Source organism: Mugil cephalus, chromosome 18 (assembly GCF_022458985.1).
Source record: "Mugil cephalus isolate CIBA_MC_2020 chromosome 18, CIBA_Mcephalus_1.1, whole genome shotgun sequence".
NCBI lineage: Eukaryota > Metazoa > Chordata > Actinopteri > Mugiliformes > Mugilidae > Mugil > Mugil cephalus.
The window spans coordinates 14,674,237-14,699,324 of NC_061787.1; the positions used below are offsets into that span (position 1 = coordinate 14,674,237).

Here is a 25,088-nt window from a genome sequence, read left to right on the forward strand (position 1 = left end):
TTAACTTCAATGAGTGCCTTGTGGTGGATGACATTCAGAGGGAGGCTGCTGCACTTTTGTTACATCATCAACCTAATCTGCTTAAATGTCCAGCTGTAGAAAGAAAAACAAATCACAATGTGCTGGATGAACTTTAACTGTGTAAAAGTTCATTTAGCGTACCAGACAGAAAATGTGTGTGTGATAGTGTTGTGGTAGAAAATGGTGCGTGAGGTTTTGGATGGGATTTAAAGAGAGAGAGACAGTGTGTGTGTGTGTTTGTGTGTGAATGAGAAAGAGAGAAAGAGAGAGAGGGATTGTGTTTTGTCATCCCTGAAAATGGGTGATTTGGTTAAACAGAGGTTCATAATGGACATAATTATTGCGCACACCAATTACCTTAAATAAATGATTGGTCGCTCTTGCAGTCACACACAGAAAAAAAACATGTGCTATAATCAGGAAGGCAATGACTGTTGTTGATGTGGGCGCCTGCAGTAGCCTTTATCTATCAGTACGTTTACATGCACGTCAAAAAAACAAATTACTGCCGACTTAAGCCCATGTAACTGCGTTACCCCGACTACTATCGGAGGTCTCCTTATCCGACAAAGACGCTCAGATAATGTGACTGGAAATAGTTTTTTCCGCCATGTATACGCCTTGGCGTATGATCCCGGAAAACAAAAGCATCCAAGAAATTCAATCGCAGGTGAAGAAGAATGTAAAGAGAGCTGGTCGAAGACCCACCTGAAGGATAGTGCTCATCGTATCCGCACCATAAGAACCACACACATTACATATGGGATTAAAAAGCTCAACTATTATCCATCTTGTTGTTATTTAAAATGCCGATTTGCCGCATGAATGAACCAGTTGTTTCTTATATGACACAATAGGTGAAACGGAAAGGGGGGCTGTAGTAACCCTCTAAAAAGGTCGCCACCTACTGTGGAGGAGGACATGTTCCCATCAGTTATTGGATTTTCTCCGCTGCATGTAAACTGGGACAAAACTGAGTGTGGATGTGTGTGTCAGTTTGCAGTCGACACACATGACAGCTGGATTTAACCTCACACTGGGCCAGATAAAGACTCTGATTAAGAATGAGGAAAACAAACACAAAGCCAACGGCTCAAAGAGAATCACTCGAAAGCATCTTACATTTGAGCTCCAGGCGAATGAAGTCAGTGTTGCCCAGGTTTTCCAGAAACACTCCATAGGGGGCGCTGGTTTTGAAATAAAAGGAGATGTCAGCACTGGTCTCACCCTGAAAGGTGGCAAAGTGCAAGTAGGATGATGGGGTGGTGAACGATGCGGCGTTCCAGTAGTCATCTGTAAAAAGAAAAAATAAACAGGATCATAAGTGTGAACTGACACAACCTACATCCAAAGCATGCAGCTTCCTCTTTTAGCACTGTGGCAGACATTATAACACATTCTGATCTGATAAACTGCAGAATATATTCATTAATTTCAAATATCCATGGATCCATTTTCATTTCACTGAAGAGTCATCAATCTAACACAGTTATCGCATGTCTATTGTTTGATGCGGCCCATTTACTATCCCAGTAAAAATGATTTCTTCACCCAGAATTATATTACTCATTGAGGTTTTAACTTAGCCCGTAATTTCCTGCAACCTCAATAACATTCAATGGAACGTTGATCCTATCAAAACTGCAAAGAAAGGCCATTTCTCATTTTGAAAACGACGATGTGAAAAGGGTGACAAGGGTACATGGACAAAATGCTGGGAGGATTTTTGATAAGTTTTGTAACGACTTCTGACTGAAGGCCAACCAGTGGAAGTTAATGAAGACAAAGTGGGAGCACTTTAAACAGCTGCTGATGAATTATCAGACTGTGGTTGATGAAGTGTCTTCTCTGCTGTCCCCTCTCTCCTCAGCATGTCTCCGTCTTGCTCCTATCACTCAAAGAAGCTGAAGAGTGGCAACAGAAAATGAAGGAGGAGGAGGAGGAGGAGCAGAGGAGATAGGACAGATGAGCGCATGGGATATTAAAGATGGAATGGAAAAAAGGAGGGTAAAGTCATGCAGAGGACAGATGATGGAAAGGCCGAGGAGTTGGGGGGGGTTCGCATGGAGGACAGGAGGAAGAAGAGAAAAGTGAAGGCTAATGTGGCATCAGCTGAGTGAGACCTCTTTGATGCCTCAGAGGGCTGGCTTCAGACCCTCCACTACAATCCTGCAGGAACAGATGTGCACAGGAGAGAGAAAGAGACAGAGAGAGGGAGAGAGAGAATGTGTGTGTGTGCTCCTGTTCAGCTATCTTTCTGAGGACCAGTTCTACACAAGCGAAGTGAGGACACTTGTTCAGAGAGAGGACATTTGGCCTCTTTACAAGGCTTTTTGAGGGTTAAGACTCAGTTTTAGGGTAAAGGTTACAGTTGGGCTAAAGTCAGGGTTAGGGGTCAAAATCTGTTACAATTAAGGTTAAGTTCTAGGGAAAGCATTATGTCCATGGAAAGTCATATCAAAAATAAAAACACATGTATGAGTGTGTTCATGCAAAAAAAAAATAAAAAATGGATGTATTTTGTAAATGAAACAAGTTTATCCATTATTCAAAGTGCAGCTAATTCATTTTCTGTCAAACAAACTTGCTTCCTTGAGCTTGACACCCATTTCTCAGCGAAAAAAACATTTGCATGCGTTTCTATGTGTTTGTAACTTTTAGACATGCACCAGTGTCCGTGCATTTCTGTGTGTGTTTTTGTGTGCCTCTCCTGGTTCAGTGTGATAAGCGGCCCCCGAAGATAGGAGCCCAGCTCCTCCCCCTCTCGTTCTTGCCGCACATCCTGTCACCGGGGGCAAGGGTAGATAGTGCACAGATGCACAGACTCGCATACACACACACACACACACACACACAGACAGACACACACAGACAGCAACCTACTGATGCTGCCTTTGTGATTAGTGTGTTTGAAGTTGGAATGCTCTTCATTTCTCCATGGGACTACACAGGAGGATGCCAACAAAGGCCACAAAAACAACTACGAGTTTACTAGCATATTCTATCACAGACGAAAGGAAACTAGAGCCGCGTGCTCTGTGACATTTATGCGTTCAATCACAATCTTTCCATATAATTCTCAAGCGAATTTGAAGCATTTTGAAATGCAAAAAAAAAAAAAAAAGAAAATGCAAATTGGGTATGTTTCCACGATATGGTTGAATAAACGTGCCCGCAAGTGTCATCAGAAGGTGGCGGCAAAGGCTGTATTACACATGGCTGTAATTAACAAAGTCAAAGAAGAGGAAGTTGCTAATTGAAAAACGAAATATATCAAAAACGAAACCAGTCATCATGGTCAAAGCTTGAGGACTTTTTCAAGTTGTGCAACTTGTAATTATTATTTCATGTCAAGTAGTGTTGGGTACGTTTGAAGCTGTGCAGAGACAAGGAGAAAGAAATGCAATGATTCCAACGCACAAAGCAAAGACCATGTAGTCAACAGTGGGTGATTTACACACTGCAGACGTGTACGTCAAACAAACACGCCATATAAACATGACAAATATACATCAAATGCTACAAATACATGAAACAGTTTCGTGTGCATTTATTTGTATGCACCTAAGAAACCATAAGACCTTCAAGCAAGACAGTGAAAAGAAGGCAGGCAAAGATATAGATGCAAGAAGGACATTGGGATGTAGAAATACAGCTTGAGGCGAATCTTGTTTTTGAAAAGAGGGCAAGAAAACAAGACAAAAAAGACAGAAGTGGGAGGACAGCAAAAAAAAATAAAAAATCCTCAAAAGGGATTCGTGCTGTAAGAAACCAAAAGGAGAACGACAAAAGGGGGGCTGACGGAAAATGAGTGTTGGAGAAGCAACAGAGGAATGGACATGGAAGCCAAATTATAAACCTCTGACTGCCCTTGTGCCAGATTCACAGATGCAACTGGCTGGCTGGGCTCTGTGGCCCATTTATCACTCACATATTGAAATGTTTATCAATTGAATGTTTCAAAAAAAGGATCCAGCACATAAATGTCTTTACTGACTAAGGTATGATGAATATTAGACCATTAATCATGATGCCCCGACAACTTTATGTGTGAAGGCTGAAGCGGGGGCGCTGAGGCTCAGATGGTGGAGCAGGTTGTCCACTAATTGCAGGGTTGGCGATTCAATCCTTGGACCCTCCACATGCCAAAGTGTCCTTGAGTACGACACTGAACCTCAAGTTGCTCCCAATGGCAGGCCAGCATTCTGCATGGGAGGTTGCTACTGTTGGCGAGTCTGGGAATATGCGCTTTGCTTCGGCTAAGTTTAGAAAATCGCTATATAACCCTGTGACCCTGTTCCGTAACCTGGCTGTCAAATTAACTGCAATATCTACATCAAACAAGAAACCAACCTCAGAAGACAGAAGAAAACTTGTAGAAAACTTATTGTACATAGCAACAATAAAAAAAGACAAGCCTTTTAGCAAAGGGTGTCAATAGTTAGCGAATGACACCTCGGAGACAGGCTGTTTCCAAAATAGAATCTGAAGTGGTTTTCTTGACAAGCAATTTCCTCTGTTTAGTTGGTTATCAAGGTAAGGTGCCAATACAGAAATTCTCACCCTGCTGTGACTTCTTTTCCTGGTTGTCCTTGGGCTCTTTGTGTGCTGCACTGATACGCGCAATATGGACTCAGCCAAGAAAATATTAGACGTACATCCATCTGTTCGCGGTTTTGGTTGCCGAGCGACTCCATTGTTAGAGGCTTCATTTAGTAAAGGTAGAAGGTAATGGAATAATTATTTCATTTCTTTTTCAATTTTATTGAAATGCTGCTTGGTTGCTGACCCCTAATAATACATCTGTACTCTGTGTACCACTATTCAAAACATTTGGACACTATTATCACAAAAACAAATGAGAGCTGCAGACAAGGAAGCTTGTGAAGAAGTTACAGTGTGTACAAGAACCATTGTGGTCTGAATGAAAGACTGACCAGTGAGCAACATGAAGCAATATAATATCCAGATGGTACTGATTATGGATATATGCAAGTCTTTGTGCTTGTTGTGCTGTGCTTCGTGCTAGTTGTTTGGTGATTGTGTTGATTGAATCCCTTCTGTTCTTAAGGAGAAAATAATTAACAGTGTGGAATACAATCACACTTTCAGGAAGTCAGACATTTTCCATTAGTTGGACTAGACTCTGTCATTTCAAACATGGGTAAATTGAGAAAAGCTGATGAAATGTCTAACGTCTAAATCACTGCCAACCGGTGCAGTTGCGTATGTTTGGCAAATAAAGACGGCTCAGCATCTGACCAAATGTAAAACGTGTTCATAATCACCTCTTCTGTTGCTGGGTTATGGCCCCAAAGGCAATTCTGCACAACATTACAGAGACAATGACATCTGAAGTTTTGGCCACAAAATGTCATCACCGCATCATTTTATGTGACGAGACGTTGTGAAATGTGGTCATGTTTAGCGCGTGAATGGCCGAGTTAAGGATGAAAACATGATTTGTGAGGCCGCTGTGAAAATTGACCACCCTAATCCAGCCAGTTCATCCTTGAATCCAAGATGCACTACCAGAAAAACACCCGATGCCACAGCTGTGCTGCCATAGAGGCATAAAAATCACGTTCATAACCAAGTGAAATTGAGCACAGTGTGCAGTCAGAGCAACCTCTTATTACACATTGTTTTTTAAACTAGATAAATAGGTGTGTGCGACAGATTTTACCGTCTCTCCCCCCCCGTGCCAAACATTTTGATCCATCAAGTCATTTAACAGAAGTGCCGTGTCAAAGCGAAACACTGACAACAGCTGTTGACCTCTGCCTCAGCCCACAAGGGCGTGTGTAAAAAGAAAAAAAAAAAAAAAAGAAAGAAGAGAAATCACGCTCACTGAACTGTAGAGGCTGACATGATCTGAAATACAGTCTGAGGTGAAGTCCGGGTCTGGAAGCCAACGAGGTGATTCATTTGTCTGTGCTTGACCACAAGGGTTACACGCCAGCAGCAACAGATGGTAAGGATGACTGACTGAACTGTCTCGGGTCATTAACACTGACATTTTCAGGCAAACACGCAAACACGCGTGTAAAATATGTGCATGCGCATTAGGAATACAAAGTAATGTACACGGCTGGCAGGCAGAGGCAGCTTCACCGCCACTACAATAGCTCATGGTTATAACCTCAGAGATGCTTAAAGTTACAGTGCACACTCAGTCCTTTGCTTGCTGCGCCACCTAATTTAACTTTTCCACTTTATTCTCCTACATAATTTAGTTTCAAGTGGTTACATTTTTTTCTTTTTTCATCAAAGGACTAAAAAAAGGTTAATCTAACAAGAGTGGAAGCTGCACATCTTGGAAAGTCACACCTCTGACTTATGAAGTGCCTCTGAGGGTATAGCTCGGATGTCACAGCTCAAAACACTTGGACCTATACGGCGTATAGTTTGGCGACGCGTGAACTGTAGCACATTATGAATATTTCTTCTTCCCTCATTTTTTAATTTCCATTGAGACCTGTATTTCATCCCATTTGTGCAATTGAGCCATCTGCAGGGTGTAATTTTATGGTCTAGGCACCGTATATTCACGGCAAATGTAGCATTTGAATCTTCAGGTAATTACTTGCTGTCTGTCATTTGAGACCCGCTAAGCCTTTATCAATCTCACTGTGCAATTAAGGTGCTTGTCATACGTTTTTAGCAATAAACCGTCAGAGCTCAGAGCTATGTAAGTGCGAAGACGATGAGAAGAAGAAATTGAAATAAGAATAATTTAATTGTTCATTTACTTTCAAATAATGTCTATAAATCATCATTAGAGAAAAGTAATGACTTTTTTAACGCAATGCATGAACTGTAAAGTGCTTTATGTAAAACCATTTCAGAGATACTAGTACTCGAGGCCTTCTAATGTTATGCTTTTTACTTTGACTCAACTATATTTCAGTATAAAATGTACTGCACAGCTTTTTACAGCTCTTTTGTCCATCAGCGGCAGATATTAGTTAGTTTACAGCAGACTTTATAAACATATCAGGATATAATGAACACATTCAATAAAACTACATTTAGCCGCTTGATATGATATAAAATAAGTAAAAATCAGCTCTCCCTCAGCTCATGGCATCACATCAAGTCTTGTTGAGTAAATGTCTCATCTTCAAAAGAAACCTAACAACGGCAAAACAATACAAATGAGGCCATACAACCATAATCAATATAAACTAGAGGGAAAATGACAAAACATCACATAACAAAGCTTTAAAATTGCACAGAATAAATTAATCTTGCTTCCTAAAAAAATCAAAATAACCTTAAACATACACTGTTATCGAGCCAGTACATACAAGAATCACATGAGAGGAGATGTAAAAGATTATTCGTCCTTGCTATTAACGAATTCCATCAACTCTTATAAATTGTTTAGTCAGACTGTTAATGCCTTTAACACGCAGCAGAACATCCAGTCAGAAGTTGAATGCTGAATGACAGTTTGTTGTTAAAGCAGATTCCCTTGTGCTAATTTGAGAGGCTGGAAGGCAGAATGAAGATGAGTTTGAGTGTTAATTTGGGAGGAGCCTGGTGCATCTGCACAGAATGGAGACTGACAGCCTGGCGTTATTTACAGTCGAGTCAGAAAGGATTGACGTCTGAAAACTGCTTATTAAACTAGTTTTAGAATTGTGATTTCATAACATAATTAATATGTACTTTTTAAGTATATACAGTATACTTGTATACGTGTCCCTCTCATCTGTATCTGTGTTATCCTCAAAACAGTATCTTAGCTGTTCCTAGGACTGAGCTCTTCTGGACTGAGGCTTCAGGTGTTCTTCCTGGGATCTACTGGAGCCACTCTCCCAGTTTGGAAGCTCCCAGTCCTTCCTTCTACCACGAGGACCATCCCCACCTTAACCTTCCACCTCCGTTCCAGCTGCTCTTTCAACCCTTATTTTTCAACCTTTCTCCTTCTTTCCCATCTTCGCATCAGCTGGTATCACCACATCTACCACCACCTCCCTCTTCTGCACTTAGTCCACCACTATTATGTCCGGTTGGTTAACCAGGGCCTGTTTGTGAGTCTGGAAGGTGAAGTCCCACAGAACCTTGGCCCTGTTGTTCTCAACCACCTTCTGCGATGTGTATATATATATGTATATATACACACACCAGAAATGCCCCAGAAAAACACATTTGAATTTATCAGGCGCACAGACATATGAAAAGAGACAAAGCAATTCATTAGTTTTGAACCATCATAGATTACCCATGTACGCCTTCATTTGTGCTCACTCGTGCAACCAAGCCTGTCTCATAGAAGGTGCATGACATCATATTAGAAGAATAAGTGTGTGCTGCTTTGCTTCATTTGCCATCTTTTGTTTTCATTTCCATCTATTAATATGTTCAAACCCTTTTAACATCGATAAATGGGACTAATTCCTCTCTGTCTGCCTGTGACTGTATAGGCTGACATTAAACTAACCATGGAAATGGGCTTCATTAATGCTGAAGCACGATCCCACAGAGAGACACACACACATACAAAGAAAGTTGGACTCTTATTTGCTCTTTTACCTACCAGAGAAATAGACAGACACACACACACAGACACATAAGCACCTCCTTAGTAAAAACTTTCCCTGTGTGCTCAAGACATTAGTCTTTTGCCTATGAAAACCCATTACATGGCAGCCAATCATCATTGCTCTTACAGAGACAGAGCTCCATGCACAGTATGGGAAACATCAATCATGCACGGAGCACCTATTCACATGTGAAATTTTTAATATACATTTAATATGCCCTAATGGGCCTATGTATAATGTATGCTCCGTGTTCTGGTGTCATGGCCAGCATTATGGCAAACATACCTCAAAGTCATCTTAATGTTAACGTTTCTTACTCACTATACAAGAGCGTAATTCTCTTGGTCTCTTGCACACACGTAAATCCTCATACAATGAAAGAAAAGGGAGTAAGACAAAGAGAATGTGTCTCCGTCCAAGTGACAGGAGGATCCATCTTTAAGTGATTGTGTTTGCCAGGTAGCTACATGTGAGACCCCCACACACAAACAGATGTGTATGTCGAGAGCCATTAACTCATGGTTTGTTTGTATGTTGGCGGCTTTGTGACGAAGGGACATTAGCGAGAGTGGAACTTGGTTGTTGATGAAGGGGACGTAATGACTGCGACGCCAGGGGAGCAGGAAGGGCAGGTGTTCCGTCATGTTCTGCACCCGAGACAGAACCAGGTCACTTGCTGTCTGAAGAATGAATAAAAAGACGGACTGATAGAGATACACATGGAAAGTTGCAGGCTTTTTGCACGAGATGATAAACCATGTTTATAGTGTATTTTGTAGTTTAAATCCAGCACTATAAAAGGCAGAGAGCACAGTCCACAGATGTTGCATTAATTTTTTTTTTGTACTTGCTTTAGTATGAAAAATGAGCAGCCAAAGACATGATATATGAAGCGTTATTATTGTAATGGTCATGCTAGCTTCTATTAAAGAGTAAATGCTTTTCCCCTACAAAGGATATTATATTCCACAAAACCTTTCTGAGATCAAATACCAGCGTTATTACCTGTCTACACTGTTTTAATCCGTTTTGCATTAGGAGACAGATGCAATAGAGAGGATGGGGAAGCACTAAGGAAATCTTAAAGACATAACCAATTACTTGAGGACTGAATCCATTTTTCAGTGGGTAAAGCCTTTTCCAAGCAACTTGAGGTTGTTTTAACATCTGTAATTTGGTCATTTTAAGGTTGAAATCAGCAGAGATAAAACCCTCATAGCTGGCTTAAAGTATATTAAACACACAAATCAAGTCCTCGGCTCGTGGCGGCCTTCAGGGCCACTTTAGCAAAACGCACATCGCCCTAGAAGCACTGCATCATTCTTCTGACCCTACAGACCGAGGAGATCTGGGATCCTCTATTGTGAAGTGGGACAGCGGCTTATCTTGTCAGCTTGTCAAGCATCAGCTCGTGTCATCGAACGTCAAGACACAAAGGTTGCGCAGGCTCATATACTTCAGATGACAGAGGTTGCAGCCACTGAATACACTATTACATTTGGAGCTCCCCCTTATCATTGTGTGGATTTACACCAAAGATGCCCAGAGAAACATGAAGGGGAATTTATAGTACTGCCATGACCTACACATGGAGCCTACGTTGATGTGAGACACTTGTGTGTAGTTGCCATTCTGGCCGTGGGGTTAAGCTTTGTTACACTTTGAGCCTGCATGAGAGGAAATCATGTCCCACACCTACACGTGGCAGTGGTTTGTATTTGTCACTCAACAGGGGGAACTAGAACCTATGAAGCCATTGTACAGAGCTGGCACCTTCTGAATCTTGCTCGATTGTTGTGACGAGATAACAATGAAAAACGAAAAGAGCCTCCTGTGTGCGCCTATTTATTTTGGCATTTGCTTACTTTGGTCACTTTGTGTTCCGCTTCTCGAGCACTGGTTCTCACTCCCTGCTGATTCAACGTATTGACTCAGCTGGAAAATTGGGTTTGACCAGTGGGACACACTGTAACAACTAGGGTCACAGATGCTCACTGACGCCTGGCACTGGTGGCTCGTCGCATCACGGCCCCGAGGAGAAGGTTTCAATTATCTTTTTGAATTTGTGAAAGCCCAATAAGATTCGGACTGGGGAACAGTTTCATTTAGGAAGTATTACAAGTCTTTTGGGGATGTGTTGCAACTAATCCACGCTGACCTGTCAGAAGCTCATTGCAGGAGTGACTCATTGCAGGTATGATCGAGACAAACTCCACAGGCTCGTGAGCTTCATGGAAAGGAAAGTGCTAAATATGCTACGGTATGGCTGCAAAATCTGTGTGTGTGTGTCTTCCAACTGACCCAGAGTCCCGCAGAGAGCCGTGTGCCAACACTGATTAGAAGAATAGACAGGAAGAGAAACAGCAAGATTAAACTGGCGCTCGGTGTGTATGTGTATGTGTGTTCTTCAGCATCTGACACCTGATATTTACCTGAGAAACAAGCTAAACTACAGGGACTTGACTAAAGGGAATAAAAGGATGAGAGGATGAGTGCTTGGATAAAAAAAAAAAAGCCCTTAAACAGAGTTCAGACACATTTGTCTGGCCACACACGCATAATTCCACACGCCTACGAAAATACAAACACAAAAAATAAAAAAATTCACACGTAAGATATTCAAAAACAAAGATCCAGGTTCTCTGAATGACTCACATGATACGGGTATGAGCAATGTGTTATTTTCACACTCAAGAGCAAACGCAGAATAACAATGTGCCCCATTGTACGCTACTAGGCACGGAGTGTTGTCCCTCGTTCTTACTTACAGTAGTGCTTAATTAGGACCCCATTCAAACCATCAGCAGCAAACCGCTGAAAGAAATTTGTCACTTTCCAGAAAAAGGCTAGCAGTTTCTAAATGCATTGTACAGTCTAAAATACAGTGATAACGGTTAATTTCCACCCGCCTGCTTGTTTAAGGGGCTATTTCTTTGATTTGTTCCAGTAAAACAGATGGCACATGCTGTGTGACGTCACTACTTTGCTTTCTACTTGGAAGAACTCTTACAAGAACTCACACAGGAGTGGGCCACAAGAGTACTTTCTACCTGATTTGTATTGTTACTAACGCTATGAAAAAATGAAAAATCTGCAAATGATCTGCAAATTCTTTCTACAGAACAAAAGGTACAAGAAACCACTGGATGACACATGACTGACTGACTCCACATACAGTGGGCCACGTGTGCCATAAAGAAATAATAACGCTCATTAACCACCCAACGCTAACTGAGTGAGTACTTTTCAAACATGTACATAACATTAAAGTCATGACTCAGTTCTTTTTACAGCTGGAGTGAACTGCACATTATGCAGCTGCCACTTAAAATAGTCAGTTCAGGTAGTATTTCAAATGTGAGTATATAAATGTGGCCAGATACAATTCCAGGATTCCTGGCACTTAAACCTTTGAGGTTTCTTTTACTACATATCCCAGAATACATTAATAGCAATGCAGACTGCTAACCTGGTTTTGGTGAGTTATTCTACAGAAAAGTGCATTGAGAAAGGTTGAGTTGAGACCATCCGACACACAATTCATTGACTTTCAGAGAGAGGGATGTGTCCTTTGGAGCCTAGAATCTCTTAAGCACAGAAAAGCAGTCAAAGATTTCCGTTGCTCACAGACTTCCTGACTGACAAGGATCTCTTTCTCTCTGTAAATTCTCCCACATAACAAAATCATATTCCGTTTCGAGCTATTTTTAAAGCCAGCTGCAGCACCTTTTGCCGTTTGTCCAGAAATGTCATACAACTTGCGATCAAACAGAAAAAGGAGTTTGTCCTTTGCTCCCCTCTGGTGAAAAGCACCACACAATGTCGAAAGGGGAATGTTAATAAGAGCTGCACTAAAGAGACTGGAGGTGGTTCTCTTGATTCAACCTTTGATGAGGCCTTTTACAAAGGTGATGCAGTCATGCCTCTACAACCAGCTGGTAATTATTTTGTAAGGGAAACCACTCCTCTACGCAGCAGACTTGGAGAAGGTCATTAACGCACAGTTTCCCTCTCAATTAGGCCACTATGAGCACATTCCTGCTGCCTCCCTCAAAGGTCCCTTTTACACCTGCAGCTAATCCGGAAAGCTCACACCAGTTTTCATCATCTTGTGCAGGCTCCTCTAAGGTTTCAGGTTTGTAACTCTAAAGCACAGTGTGATATAGCTCCTGGTCATACTACTGATCTTTTAAGTTCTTCTGAACGCCCCTGGCATCCTTGTGCAGTAACCTGCTGTCTGTTCAGCATATTGTGAATTGTCTTAGAAAGACTTTTAAAATACACCATAACTGAATGCATGTGATATTCAAGTTGTCGAAAACGAGTTCAGTCAATTCTGGTCATGATCATCAGCAGGAAAGTCCTCCTCTGTTTCGATCGTCGATGTGTTTTGCATCAAACAGCAGATTATCTGCAGGAGATGAAGAGCAACTGAGGAGATGAGGTGAGTAACAACAACTAGGAGTGAGGCAGAGCCTGTGGTGGGGAAAGGAGAGTTACAACTGCAGCGGTAAGGATTATAGTCTAATAAAGAAAGCGTTCCACAGCAGAGACAAACAAGGATTAACACGAGTGCGACTTTGCCTCTTAAGAAAGTACTAAAACAAGAAAAGGGACCAAGGGACTGTACATCCTAAGCATATGTGCATATGTCAACAGTGTTTGTGTAATTACTCTGAGCGCCAGAAGAGGAGACAAGAGTTCCACTCTCTAAATGTGTCAGATGAGTCCAGCAACTGTAAAAACTTGATCGCTTCTTTTAAGGCACCTGTTTAAAAGAGGCTCGCGACCGTTATTTTCTATACCACATGATTTAAAATTAATTTTGTCAATTGGCAAAATGTAAGGGAAATGTTGAAGAGGGCCCGTTCCTCTCATATTGGTTTCCCAGAGCTCCAAGTGTCTTCATCAAATCGTTTTTTTCCCCCATGAACCACACACTAAATATTTATCATTTTTTGCACGATAAAACAATTAATCTGCCAGCTATTATCGAAAGGAATTGCTAATTAATATTCTACAGCTTGACTACTAAGTATATCTGTTCAGGCTTTTGTGAAATATTTGCTCTTGGAGTGGTTTCGACATGTGATTCGAAGTGCATGTCACTGAAAATAGTATAGATGGCTGCAAAGATTCTCATCAACCGCCCAATGATACTTACTATCTCCTTGGCAACGAAGTGGTCCAACTGTTAGCTTGGCCTCGGAGCCCTGTCTGTTGGTGTCACCCACGGCAACCTGGCTCACTGGCAGGTGTTCTTTGTACACGAGGAGACCAGAGTCTTCTCTCCTGTGAGAAAAACATGCAGAGGTAAGGAAAGAATCCACAATACATGTTGTTGAGTCTTTACCTCACAAGGTCCTTTGCTACTCTTCTTGTTGTTTTGAGTGTTTTTTGTTTGTTCAGTTCTAATCAGCCTTTATTAAGCGCACAACTCAAATAAATAAGAAAAGAAAATAATAAAAAAATTGTCATTAGTGGCCGACACTAGTTACAACTGTGTTAAGTGTTTGGATTTGATGCTATTTAGACTGTGAAATGAGAAATGAAAACTGTAACTGGAGATGGAAAATGTTATTGTATATGAGAGACATATGTCATAATATTTGAAGAAATACATCAATAACCTCAGGAACATGAGGGCACACAAAAATGGCAGTCAAACCAGCTCAGACGTCGCCCGGGTTAAAAAGGGAACCAGGGCAACCTGATGAGAAATGAACTACAAGAACACGACATAGCCGGACAAGGGCAGAAAACATGGAGTTATTGGAATGCCACCATACAAGCAATCCCAGAGAGAGGGTATATTCAAAATGCACAATCAAGGCTAACAAAGAAACAGCTGTTAGCCCAGCGTTCCAACACAGAATCCGCAATCGAAATCGAAAATTACTATTACAACTAGAGATTGATGAAATAAAACAACACCAATGTCAAAAAAAATCAACAGGAACCTAAGGGTGTTCACCCAGAACTTGATGGGAATGTGGAAGTCAACACTAGAGGCCAACTCAAAGCTGATTGCCCTAATCAACATCAAGTGCGGTATATACCAAAGAGATGCCACTGCTGTTCTGCATAGGCCTGAACCCCCTCAGTCAGATCATCACAAAGATCAGATATGGGTACCAATTCTGAAGTGGAGCAACAATCAGCCACTTGCTCTACATGGATGGCATCAAGTTGTAGGCTATGCCAAGAATGAGTGAGAAATTGACTCACTGGTCCACACTACCAGGATCTACAGCATCGACATAGGGATGTCATTTGGATTGGACAATCGTGGCCGGATGGTCTCCAAGAGCGGCAAGATGATCAGAATTGAAGGTGTCCACCTACCAGAAGACAACATAGGCGACATCCAAGTCAGCTACAAGTACCTTGGTATCCCACAGGCTAATGGAAAGCATGAGGAGGCCACAAGCAAGTCAACCACAACCAAACACCTTCGGAGAGTAAGGCAAGTCCTGAAAAATCCGATCCATCAACATGTAAGAGTCATCAGATACCCCGTGGGATTATAGGCTGGCCAAGGAGGAGATAGAAGACGTAGATATCGAGACAAGAAAGCTCCTCAAGTCCCACACCCTGAGACTGTACGCTAAGCGGAAAGAGGGAGGCTGAGGACTAGTGAGCATCGAGGCCACGGTCTAGGATGAAACACTGAAAATCCAAGAATACATCAAGAAAAAGGCCCCAAATGTTGAACTATCTCAGACAACAGAAACCCTACGAGCGTGCAGAGGAAGAGCTGCAGACAACCTGGAGGATGAAACAGATACCACCCTGTGAGAGTGAGAGGTTGATCTAGAATAAAATAAAACTGAGTCGAACTGAAGGGTCTAAGTTTCTGTTTACAACACCATAGAAACAGCTGTATGGCAGAGACGTTTTAACACATACTCGCCGATATCAGGGTGTTCAAAAGGAGACACATCATATTTTTGTGACATTTTGTATTTTCTCAGGGGATGTCTACGTTCATTTATGTTTTTGTTGTGGAGTTCCTGATTTTCTTCTGTTCTTCATCTCTATTAAACTGAGATCAGATGATTGACCAGTCAAAACATCTCTCATTTTGAACTTATTTCTATGATTGCGTGCGTGTCCACACCAACCAGCATCACACTGACTAAATATTTTTAAATCCTTCCAAGTGGCAATAAATTTCAGTAGGACACATTCTTATTCTTCACGTTACTTGATTGCAGTTGTTTGCCACTGGATCTCATCCTCCACTGAAACTGTGCAAGATCTAATTCATGCCTGTCAGCGTGCATGTGTGTCTGAGTAAGCAAGTAAGTGCCCACACGCACACATGTGCTGCCAAAAGTATGGGTAATGGGTGGAAACCGTTATACTGGTAATATTTCAGAAACTCACTCAGCCAAACAATGAGACATTAATGCATACAATATTAACAGAGGGAACGAGACAGCGTATGACTTATTTGTAATCTCATCAGTTTTAGAGATGAGATGGGAGACATGAACGCAAATGAAATCTCTTCTTCTTGCTAACACTCGTTAATTACTCACAAACACAGGCTATAGTGCGCGCACACACCAACACTGACAGCAAAGCAATTGGTTTTAATGAGAATATCCATCAGCTGGTTAAAAGAGCTTTGAAACACAAACTGCTGGTTCTGGAGGCAAACATCGCCCTTAAATAAGCACATCAGCGATGGTGGCATTCATCATAAACACATCAGTGATGGTGGCATTCATCATTCAGTCACTTCCTCCTTTGAAGTCTCATCAGACTGTCCCGAGCTGGGGCGGATTCTGTTCTGACAGATTACTGCAAACATTAGCATTACTGACAGATTTAATTTCATCACAACTTCCATGTGTGTAACTTATTTTATATTCTTATTTTGATCTTTAAGGCACGACGTTCTTAGTCAGCCTTGTGCAGTCGACTCAGCAGATGAAATGTGAAGGTCAACCTCAGTGAAATTCTCCACACAGAGCATTTACTTATGAAACGAAACAGAGGCTTGAAAAGACACGCCAACCTTTAGGATTCCAGAGATCATTTTAGAAAATAGTTGAATATCTAAAGCACAATACTTGGGAAAATATTTATTATTGTGGAAGCGATAAAGAAGTTCAACCTGTTGCTTTGAAGCAGCTAAGAAAATCACTGCGTGGGTTGACTGAATGACAAGCACGGCTCTGTCCCCAAAGAACCGTTAAGGAAGTTACATAAACTCTAACTGCTCCTGTGAGGCGGCCTCGTTCCTCATACTCAAACGTTCTTGGTATTTTTTTTCTTATTATCAAGGTAAGGTAATTGACTAGTCACTCAGCACTGACAGTCTTAGTTGCAGTTAAATAAAAAGCTGAGACAGTTTACGTCTATTAAAGAGAGAAATTCACCGCTGGGTTCTTGATTTAAGAGGCAGTTTCAGATCAGCAATGGTCACTAATTGAAACGTTTGTTGTTTATTGGCTCTAGCTGCACGTCTAATTTAAATTAACTACATGAAATGGTTGAGAAGTCTCTCTGCAAAAGACTTAACGGCCACATAAAATGAACTATGAACACATACTACAAGCAGATAGAAATAATGGTGGTGTATTGTTCATGCAGCGGAAGGTAGAATAGTAATAGTGATATGAAGTAACACAGGAAGTGTCAAACAGTATGTGACTGTATATAAAGAGATGATGTCCCATGATGTTCAGGATTTCTAAAAAATTTTTTTAAGGCTTGAAGCTAAAGTTAGATCGATGCCTCTATATCACACAAAAAAATAACATAAATCCTGTGTTGTGTTGTTATTCTCACATCTGCTATGACTATTCTGACTTGATCTTTTGTCCGACAGTCTCACTTACCATTGTCTGAAGTCCGCGTCACAGTTGCAGTCGTACTTGGGGTCGACGCAGTTCTTGTCGATGCCACAGGCACACTTCTGGATGCCAGGCGCTGAGCCTCCCCAGTAGAAGTGCTTCTCGCTGCCCCGGCCCACCCACCACGTGAAGGGGGTCCCATCTGCAGACCAAACACAAACGCACACATAAACTACACGTTTCTTTTCAAGAATTGGCTGTGACAGTCGTTACTCAGCCCCTAAGAAGAAGTCACTAAAATAGCGTTGCTAAACTCATCCGCATTAAAAGTAATCCAATTTCCTTAAAACTGATTGAGTCTTTGGTTTTGTATTAATGTGAACACGCTGACAAGAAAGTGCACTGCGAAGGTGAGTTTGTGATGTATTGCATTGCAAATTTTACACAGTTGGCTGATAAACGCCTCTAAGACAAGCAAGAAATATATATTTATAAATCCCACATGTGACAACTTTTACATTACTATGAATATACATGCCAGTGTATAATTGCCGGTGTCAACGTAGATATTTTTGAGCACATCTGTTGACACACCAACAACACCTTGATGTGTGTGTTAGTGCGTTTTTTTAACGAGTGGATAAAAGGTGAAGGATCACTGCTTTTCAATAGGAAATGTAATATCGTATCCTTCGCTGTGGATAATGTATTCCGGCATGGGACAGTAACTAGACAGAGAGACGGGTGTAAATATTTCGCTTGCTGGCAATATATCACAATAACAGCGAGAGAGAGTGAAACAATATTACATTTCCCTTTTTATTCCAAGAAAATAAGCTGCATTGTCAATATCGCTTTGTCAAATTCCATCGGAGACAATGAAATCTCCCGAGACACACTTTTTACAGGAGGGGATTGAAGGAGAATTTTCGATGCCGTGCAATTGGATTGAGAGGAGTGATATACTGTATTATTACGCTTTTGATCTCAGGAACTGGGGCAAAACTCCAGGAGGAAGCTACACACGTGTCCGCGGCTGCTTATATACCGTGCGTGTGAGGTTGACCTCTGTGACCTACGGGTTTATTGCCCTCATAAAGAGAATTAGCCTCATCTTTCTTCAAGCCCCCGTACAGACAAGTCATTGTCAATAGGATTAACAGCCCCTCTTTAAGAGACCTGACGATCCTCAGCCTTTATGTGTACACATGTGTGTGCGTGTGCGTTGCGGTGCTTTGATACAAGTGAGAATTAAGTTTGGACTGAAGTCAGTTAAAGGCATTTTGACTGCGTTGCTATGGAGACAAACCCTATGCCGTAGCCTGACGTGCACCTCCCCAACTGTGACTGGTCCGCTCGGTAGTAACGCGTTTCCGCTTTAGGGTTTCCAGCTTTATTCCATGTCGCAATTTTCAAAATTGTTTGTTCTGGATCAATAAAGACTTGAACGCATGAAGAAAAGGTTAACCGAGGGTCTCAGTCACCATTGTTGAAAGTGAAGCAGGAAGCAGAAGAAGTGGTTTGCACTGGCATAGGCCACGTGCGTGGGTTACAGCGTCTATGTCCCACAGTTCTATAAACGAGCCTCCCGATCTCACAGTCCCATCCCGCATTCTCCTTGAAGCTGATCTGTGTTCGAGAGGGAGTAGCTGTCCTCCTTCCAGCTGTAGCCGAACCTGCCAACGTTCAGGCTTCAAAATACTGTAGTCTTTTCCATGGAGGGCGGATATTGATTATGAGCTCCACCTTTAAGACATTTTCTCTCCCACTGATTTTCCACAGCACATCCAAATATACACTGTTCGGTCTGGCTTTGTTTAAATCTATATGTGTATTCGCTCCCTGACATTTTAACAACAAATAGGTTAGCTGGGTTAACCGGTCCGCCTGCACAAACAGCAGCTGCACGCACACGCAGGCCTTGAATAGAGGAGTGGGTTGCTAAGTTGCAGCGACTGATAGTTTTGAATTAATCTAAAGTGTGTGTATTATGTGCATTGATTGTGCCTTATATCGAGGCATCTTATGGATCTGCGTATGCTGATTATCTGTTATTAAGTTTGAAGGTCTTACACATAAACTCAATAAAATAAGAGGGAACAGGGATGAGGAAAGTTACAGAGAAATACAGAAAAAACTGATTAGCTCCTGTGTGGCTACACAAAACAACCCCCCGTCTCCCCAGTCACAAGTCTCCTTGTGTAACCACCAAAGACACGAAAAAAAGAAAAGGAATGTAAATCTCTGGCAGGAGCCCAAGCTTCAAAACAAACATTAAATACGTACATTTATCTAGCTGGCTGATTTATTCTTGTAAGAAACTGAATAATTATTGTTATTGTTTTTGATGAGGCCAGTAATTATGTCTGATAATGGAGATCGTGCCTCTGGAGTGGTGGCAGCATTTAAAGCCTGGTTAAGAATAAACATTTTTTTTCTTTCTTATTCCACACAAACACACACAAACAGACTCCTCTTTTCGCCACTGGTGACAACGGCGATGAGAATGAGACGGACTCGAGGTCATGTTTTACTCAAAGTTGTTGACAAGTGAGGGACCAGAGCTGTGGCGTGTTTGCAGAACATAAGGTTACAGATGTGTGTTGCCTTTTTTTTTTTTTTTTTTTTTACATGCAGTAAGACGCTGTCAACACTTCATCCAGTTTGTTTTACACAGACGCATGGAGCTTGTTATGCTAATGGTGTACATAAGTGTCTGAAAAGCACTAAAGAAAACCAGTATGCTCAGTATCTAGAGACAACGAAGTATGAACAGAGGTTGTTGAAGTGAACATGGGCATTTGCTTTGTCACATATCAGAATAAACTGCTAATAAGCATCGGCCATGAGCTAATATCGGTGCAATACCAGTTTTAAAAGTTGCAAATATGAATCAGTCACCCTGCGTTGCATCTGAGGCAAAGGGACAAACACCCAAGCGATGAGAAACATGTGCAAGTGTGAACAAACACCCTCGATGAAAGGAGAGGAGGAGGAGGAGGAGGAGGAGGAGAGTAGGGGAGGAGTGGTGCTTGAGTAACAGCAGGGCATCAGGTGGAATTGGGAGCCGCGTATTGTGCCAGTTTAAGTCTCCTGCGCGATCCAGCTCGCTCTGCCAAAACAAACAACCCAGGAGCGGAGGCAGGGAGGAAAGAGGGGGCAGAGGGGGGGGGGGACGAGAGCACGACAGCGCGGATGGATGGAGATGTGAGGGAGGAGAGATAGAATCGCACTGGCAGAGGGTTCATATGGAGAGCCGCGGCGAGGGGGTGCTGCCAAGACGAGGCTCGGCGGCGCGTCTCTGAGTTTGTGCGCGCGCGGGCGCATGTTTGTGTGTGTGAGAGGAGAGTGACCGGGGAGAGCGAACGTAGAAAAGTCCTGGGTTTTAAAAAAAAAAAAAAGCAGGTGCGCAGCAATTATCATTAGCCCCGCTAGAGCGTGATTCACGTTAAGAGCAGTTTCTGTTTGTGTAAATAATATTATATCGGATGTTTTCGTGGCGCTGCTCTGCGAGATGTTCCCCTAATCGTTCACCACATTAAATGCTAATTCCACAGTAATGAGCACATCCTCAAACCATACAAGGATCAAGTTAAAATGTCATGTTTGTAACTTTACATCCATCCTTATCTCTCACTTCTCCTCCACTGCCAGATCCCCCACTACGAGTAAATGTTCACAGGAGAGGGGAAAACAGACGTGACAGATTGATAAGGCCTGGGGTTGTGTTTCTCTTCCGTCCTCGGGGACTGCCGCACAGCACTACTTATTTTGATGGGTTTATTTGCGTGTTATTTCAACAGCGCGCACACATCCACACCTGCAGACACCCCCACCTATTTATCTCCATTCTTATCCGGAGAGGTTAATGTCTGCGTCTCCATCATGTCTGCTCCACTTTCGCGAAGACAGATCGAGCGGCGGAGGGGAAGACAAAGACGCGGAGATGAGGAAAAAGTAGCAGGACGTGGGGCCGTGAGATAACAATGATGACAGCGGGAGAAAGACGGCGATGGAAAAAGACAGAGAAGGGAGGTGTGAATGATAAGAGTTTCATCCTTTCTCTCATGACCATCAATGTTTTAGCGATCAGATCCAAAACGGTGCCCAGAATACTTATATTTGTGTCAGAAAAATCACAGCTCTTCACTCTGAGGGGCTGCCGCTGAATCAAATGGCTTCCACCGTGGTGATGTTAGGAATGAGCAGGGTGACGCCATATCTGTCAGCCATACATGAAGTCTTAAGATCATGTCCAGGCATTAAAAAATAAAAAAAAAAATACTTAAATATTTGTGACAGTCCATTAAGATCTGCATAATCTTAATTTAATAGCAATTTGGTGAAACACTAATGAATCTATACACTGTTCATTAATTTGCTCTTTATATCATCTGGAAGTACTGAACAGGTTAATCTATAGTTCAGGACTACATATAAATCACTGTCCACTCACGGCCTTGTCAAAGACGTTCCCACAAAGCTGGTGAATCACTGCATTACACATTATATCACAGTATTAACGAGGGTTGTTGTGGCAACATTCCCCTGTCTGTGCAGTTAATCACCTTCTAAGGAAACCAGATTAAAAAAAAGAGAGACTATTTATTTATTATTTGGCTCTAATCAACAAGCAAGCCTTGGCATAAAATTGATACTGCCTTGATAATGTCCAACAGTTCTATGATTTCTTTAAGAACACACTTGCTTCTGGCCCAGTACTACATATATACATACACATGTTTTTATGTTTACACCTCACCAGTTGCTGCTGCACTTTTTCCAGTGCTGCAATGAATATATAGTATTTATTTTATAATTTTGTACATTTCCATGTTTTTTAATATTAGTATTTTAACTTCTTTAACTTATTTGTGAATAATACCTTCTCTGCACTATTTTGTACATTTGTTTTGCACTGAAAAGGAGAAGCTCCCATCTCGTACACTGTATAATAAAGGGCAATCTATTCTGTAATCTGCAACCTCTTTTTGAAAAAATCTGAAGTGGGGAGCAGCTGTAATGACGGAAACACAGAAGCCTACAGCAACTAAAAGAAATTGTAGGGAAATGATAGTTAAGAATCGCCTAGGAATTTAAGTCTTTGAATGAAACAGAGTTTAGGAAATGTTAAAGGGAAAGCAATCAAAACTGAAGATAAACACAATAGATTTAGATTCTCCTTAATGGAGCTGCATGGTAGCTTTAAGGTGCACTGTGGTTAGGACCGTTGCTTAATTATTTGAGTTGGACCAAGTTAGACCTTGTCTTTATTAAAACAGTTGGATCTGTGCTTTGTTAAGTTGGTAAATTATGGTCCACGCGTTGTACTGTCTGCACCACTGAGGACCGATCTGTGATTATACATGCCCCTAACACTCACATCACCAGGCCGCTCTTAGTACTTATCAAGGGACCACAACATTCAGACTATGAACGGAAAGGTCACTGGACCCAAAATGGCACTTGACATGCTCAGTTGCTCATATCCCCAGTGAGGGAGACGATGGCTTTTACGAAAGGTGAGCGGACGGAGCCGAAATGCCCATAACCATAAAATCTGGCTTTCTCACAAACCTGTCTGGAGGCCTTACGCCTAAAACAGCTGTCGTTATTGGATTCGTTCTCTGACTGACACGTGTCCGTCAGAGAGACGAAGTCAGAGTACGCACAAACACGCAGGTGAATGCATGCATGGATGACAGCGTAAACTGTTATTCTGCTCCCTGCACTGATCTCTAAGGGGTGTGAAGGCGAATCAATACTCTCCTCTAACAAGAGCGGCTACTGTATTATTGAGATAAAAAATAAGAAAAGAATTGGATGTAAGCGTTATGCACCCTACCAAGCTCACGCCGTCGCTGCTGAAAAACAACCATCGGCAGACGCTAACAAAAAATGCCCATTCCCGCCGAACGTGCCGCTGCTCTCGCTCACAATGGCTCGGGACAAAGCCGGCACTCACACGCAGAGACACACATATACATTTCCAATCTCGGAGAGGTTTCACACAAAGTCACGGATCAATTCGTCTTTGTCGGGGCGACAGAGGTTTTTGTTCTTTGTTGTTCTCGTTTGTTTGCATTTGTGTTTGTTGAGGGGAGAGCCTCGCGTCTCCTCTCTCCACCCGCTGGTCTCTGCGAGCCTCCTATCCTCTTAACATCTCTGTTTTTGTGGAGTGGCTGCAGGGAGGCATATTAGCTATACCCTCGGATCTCTCCAGAGAACTACAGATAATGCAGTGTGAGTTTTTTTTCGTGTGTGTGCGCGAGGCAAAGCGTGGAGCATTTGTGCGCCTGTTTCTTTGTATCCGTCCTTTTGTTTATCCGTGCGAGCGCGCGTGTGTTCTCCTCTCCGCTCCTTTTAATCTGTGCGCCAGATTTCGTCTGGCTCCCGTGTCTCTTTCGGTTCTATCAATCCCTCTCTTCTCCCTCGCCACCCATCCATCACGCAACTCCGAGAGCGTTGCCTCATACCCCCCGGCCTCAGCATTCCCCATCTCTGCGTCCCCCACATATTTAGGCCTCTCTCTACTTCTACTTTTTCCTTGCTCTCTGGCATCTCCTGGTCTCAGAGGCCTCCTTCCCTTTATCACTCTTTCTGTGATGTGTTTCTGCCTCCTTTCCCCCGCCCATTCATATCTGCCTGGCGCACCTTTTCCTTGCATTTTCATATCAGTCGGCCTCCGTGGCCTTTCTCTCGCTCCATATCGGTCCATCTCCACAACTCTTTCCTGGCATCTAATCCCTTTATGTTCTTATTAGCCCCGCTATAATCTGCCCTTTAATCCGTGCTAATTGCAAGAACTCCCCTTGCTCTGATCCCGATCTGAAGCTGTATTTGAAACACAACCCATCCTCCCTCTCAGTCCCTTTTGGTTTGATGTGCAAAGGGCTACAATGCATACCAAAATATCAAACGCCTGTGATCTGTAAGTCCTTGTGATTCTTAACCACTGGTAGTGTAAATGTGGGTGAAATGGGGATCTGCATATTCCGAGGTATTAAAGCCACCCTCTAATTTTTAATCTGATCTGAACATTGCATGAACAAATGCATGAATATTCTTTTATAACGACAAGACCATCTAGTGTAAATAAACGGTAAAACTCTGTAAAATGGCTTGAAACTCTTCCTATCTTCCTAGCAGGGCTGGGCGGTATGACCTAAAATGTATATCACAGTATTTTTCAAAATCCTGATGGTATCAGTGTATGTATTTTTTTCTTCCATGCATAATCATGAGTTCACAACATTTTCTACTGGTTGAGAGGAACTGATGCAGTAGATTGACTAAGGATGGACTATTTTACTGTGATGAGTAAATATTGTAGAATAATTCTACACTAGTAGTATAACAGGTTTGCATGTTAGCACTGCCTTTTGATGTGGAAATCCAGGAACAGCTCAGAGACCAAACAAAAAAAAAAATTACAGTTTCATTTATTTTGACATATATATTTAAACTGCTTTGTCTGTAATGTCAACAGCAGTGCGTCCGGCTACCGTAATAACTGTAGTCTGCACACATTTTTTTTCTCATTCATAAAATTGGGGACACTTTTGGGGACAGCTATAGCTATAGAAATTGGGGACGTCTGGTGACGCAAAAAAACAAACAAACAAAAAAAACAACCACCAATTAATTTTTTGGACCTTTCCATCTTCATCACATCTCACAGTGACACAACGCTGTGTGACCAAATACA

The 25,088-nt window shown here is 42.1% G+C and overlaps 1 protein-coding gene across 2 annotated transcripts in view; it reads right to left on the bottom strand.

Moving 5' to 3' along the window:
* The window catches only part of cntnap2a (contactin associated protein 2a), a 319,293-nt gene that overhangs the window by 42,085 nt on the left and 252,120 nt on the right, over positions 1 to 25,088 (bottom strand). For both annotated transcript variants that reach the window (XM_047568711.1, XM_047568712.1), the window contains exons 16-18: positions 17,426 to 17,582; positions 13,738 to 13,865; positions 1,144 to 1,314 (exon numbers count right to left, since the gene is read on the bottom strand). In XM_047568711.1, the coding sequence (XP_047424667.1) occupies positions 1,144 to 1,314; positions 13,738 to 13,865; positions 17,426 to 17,582 (456 nt within the window). The remainder of the gene's footprint in view (positions 1 to 1,143; positions 1,315 to 13,737; positions 13,866 to 17,425; positions 17,583 to 25,088) is intronic.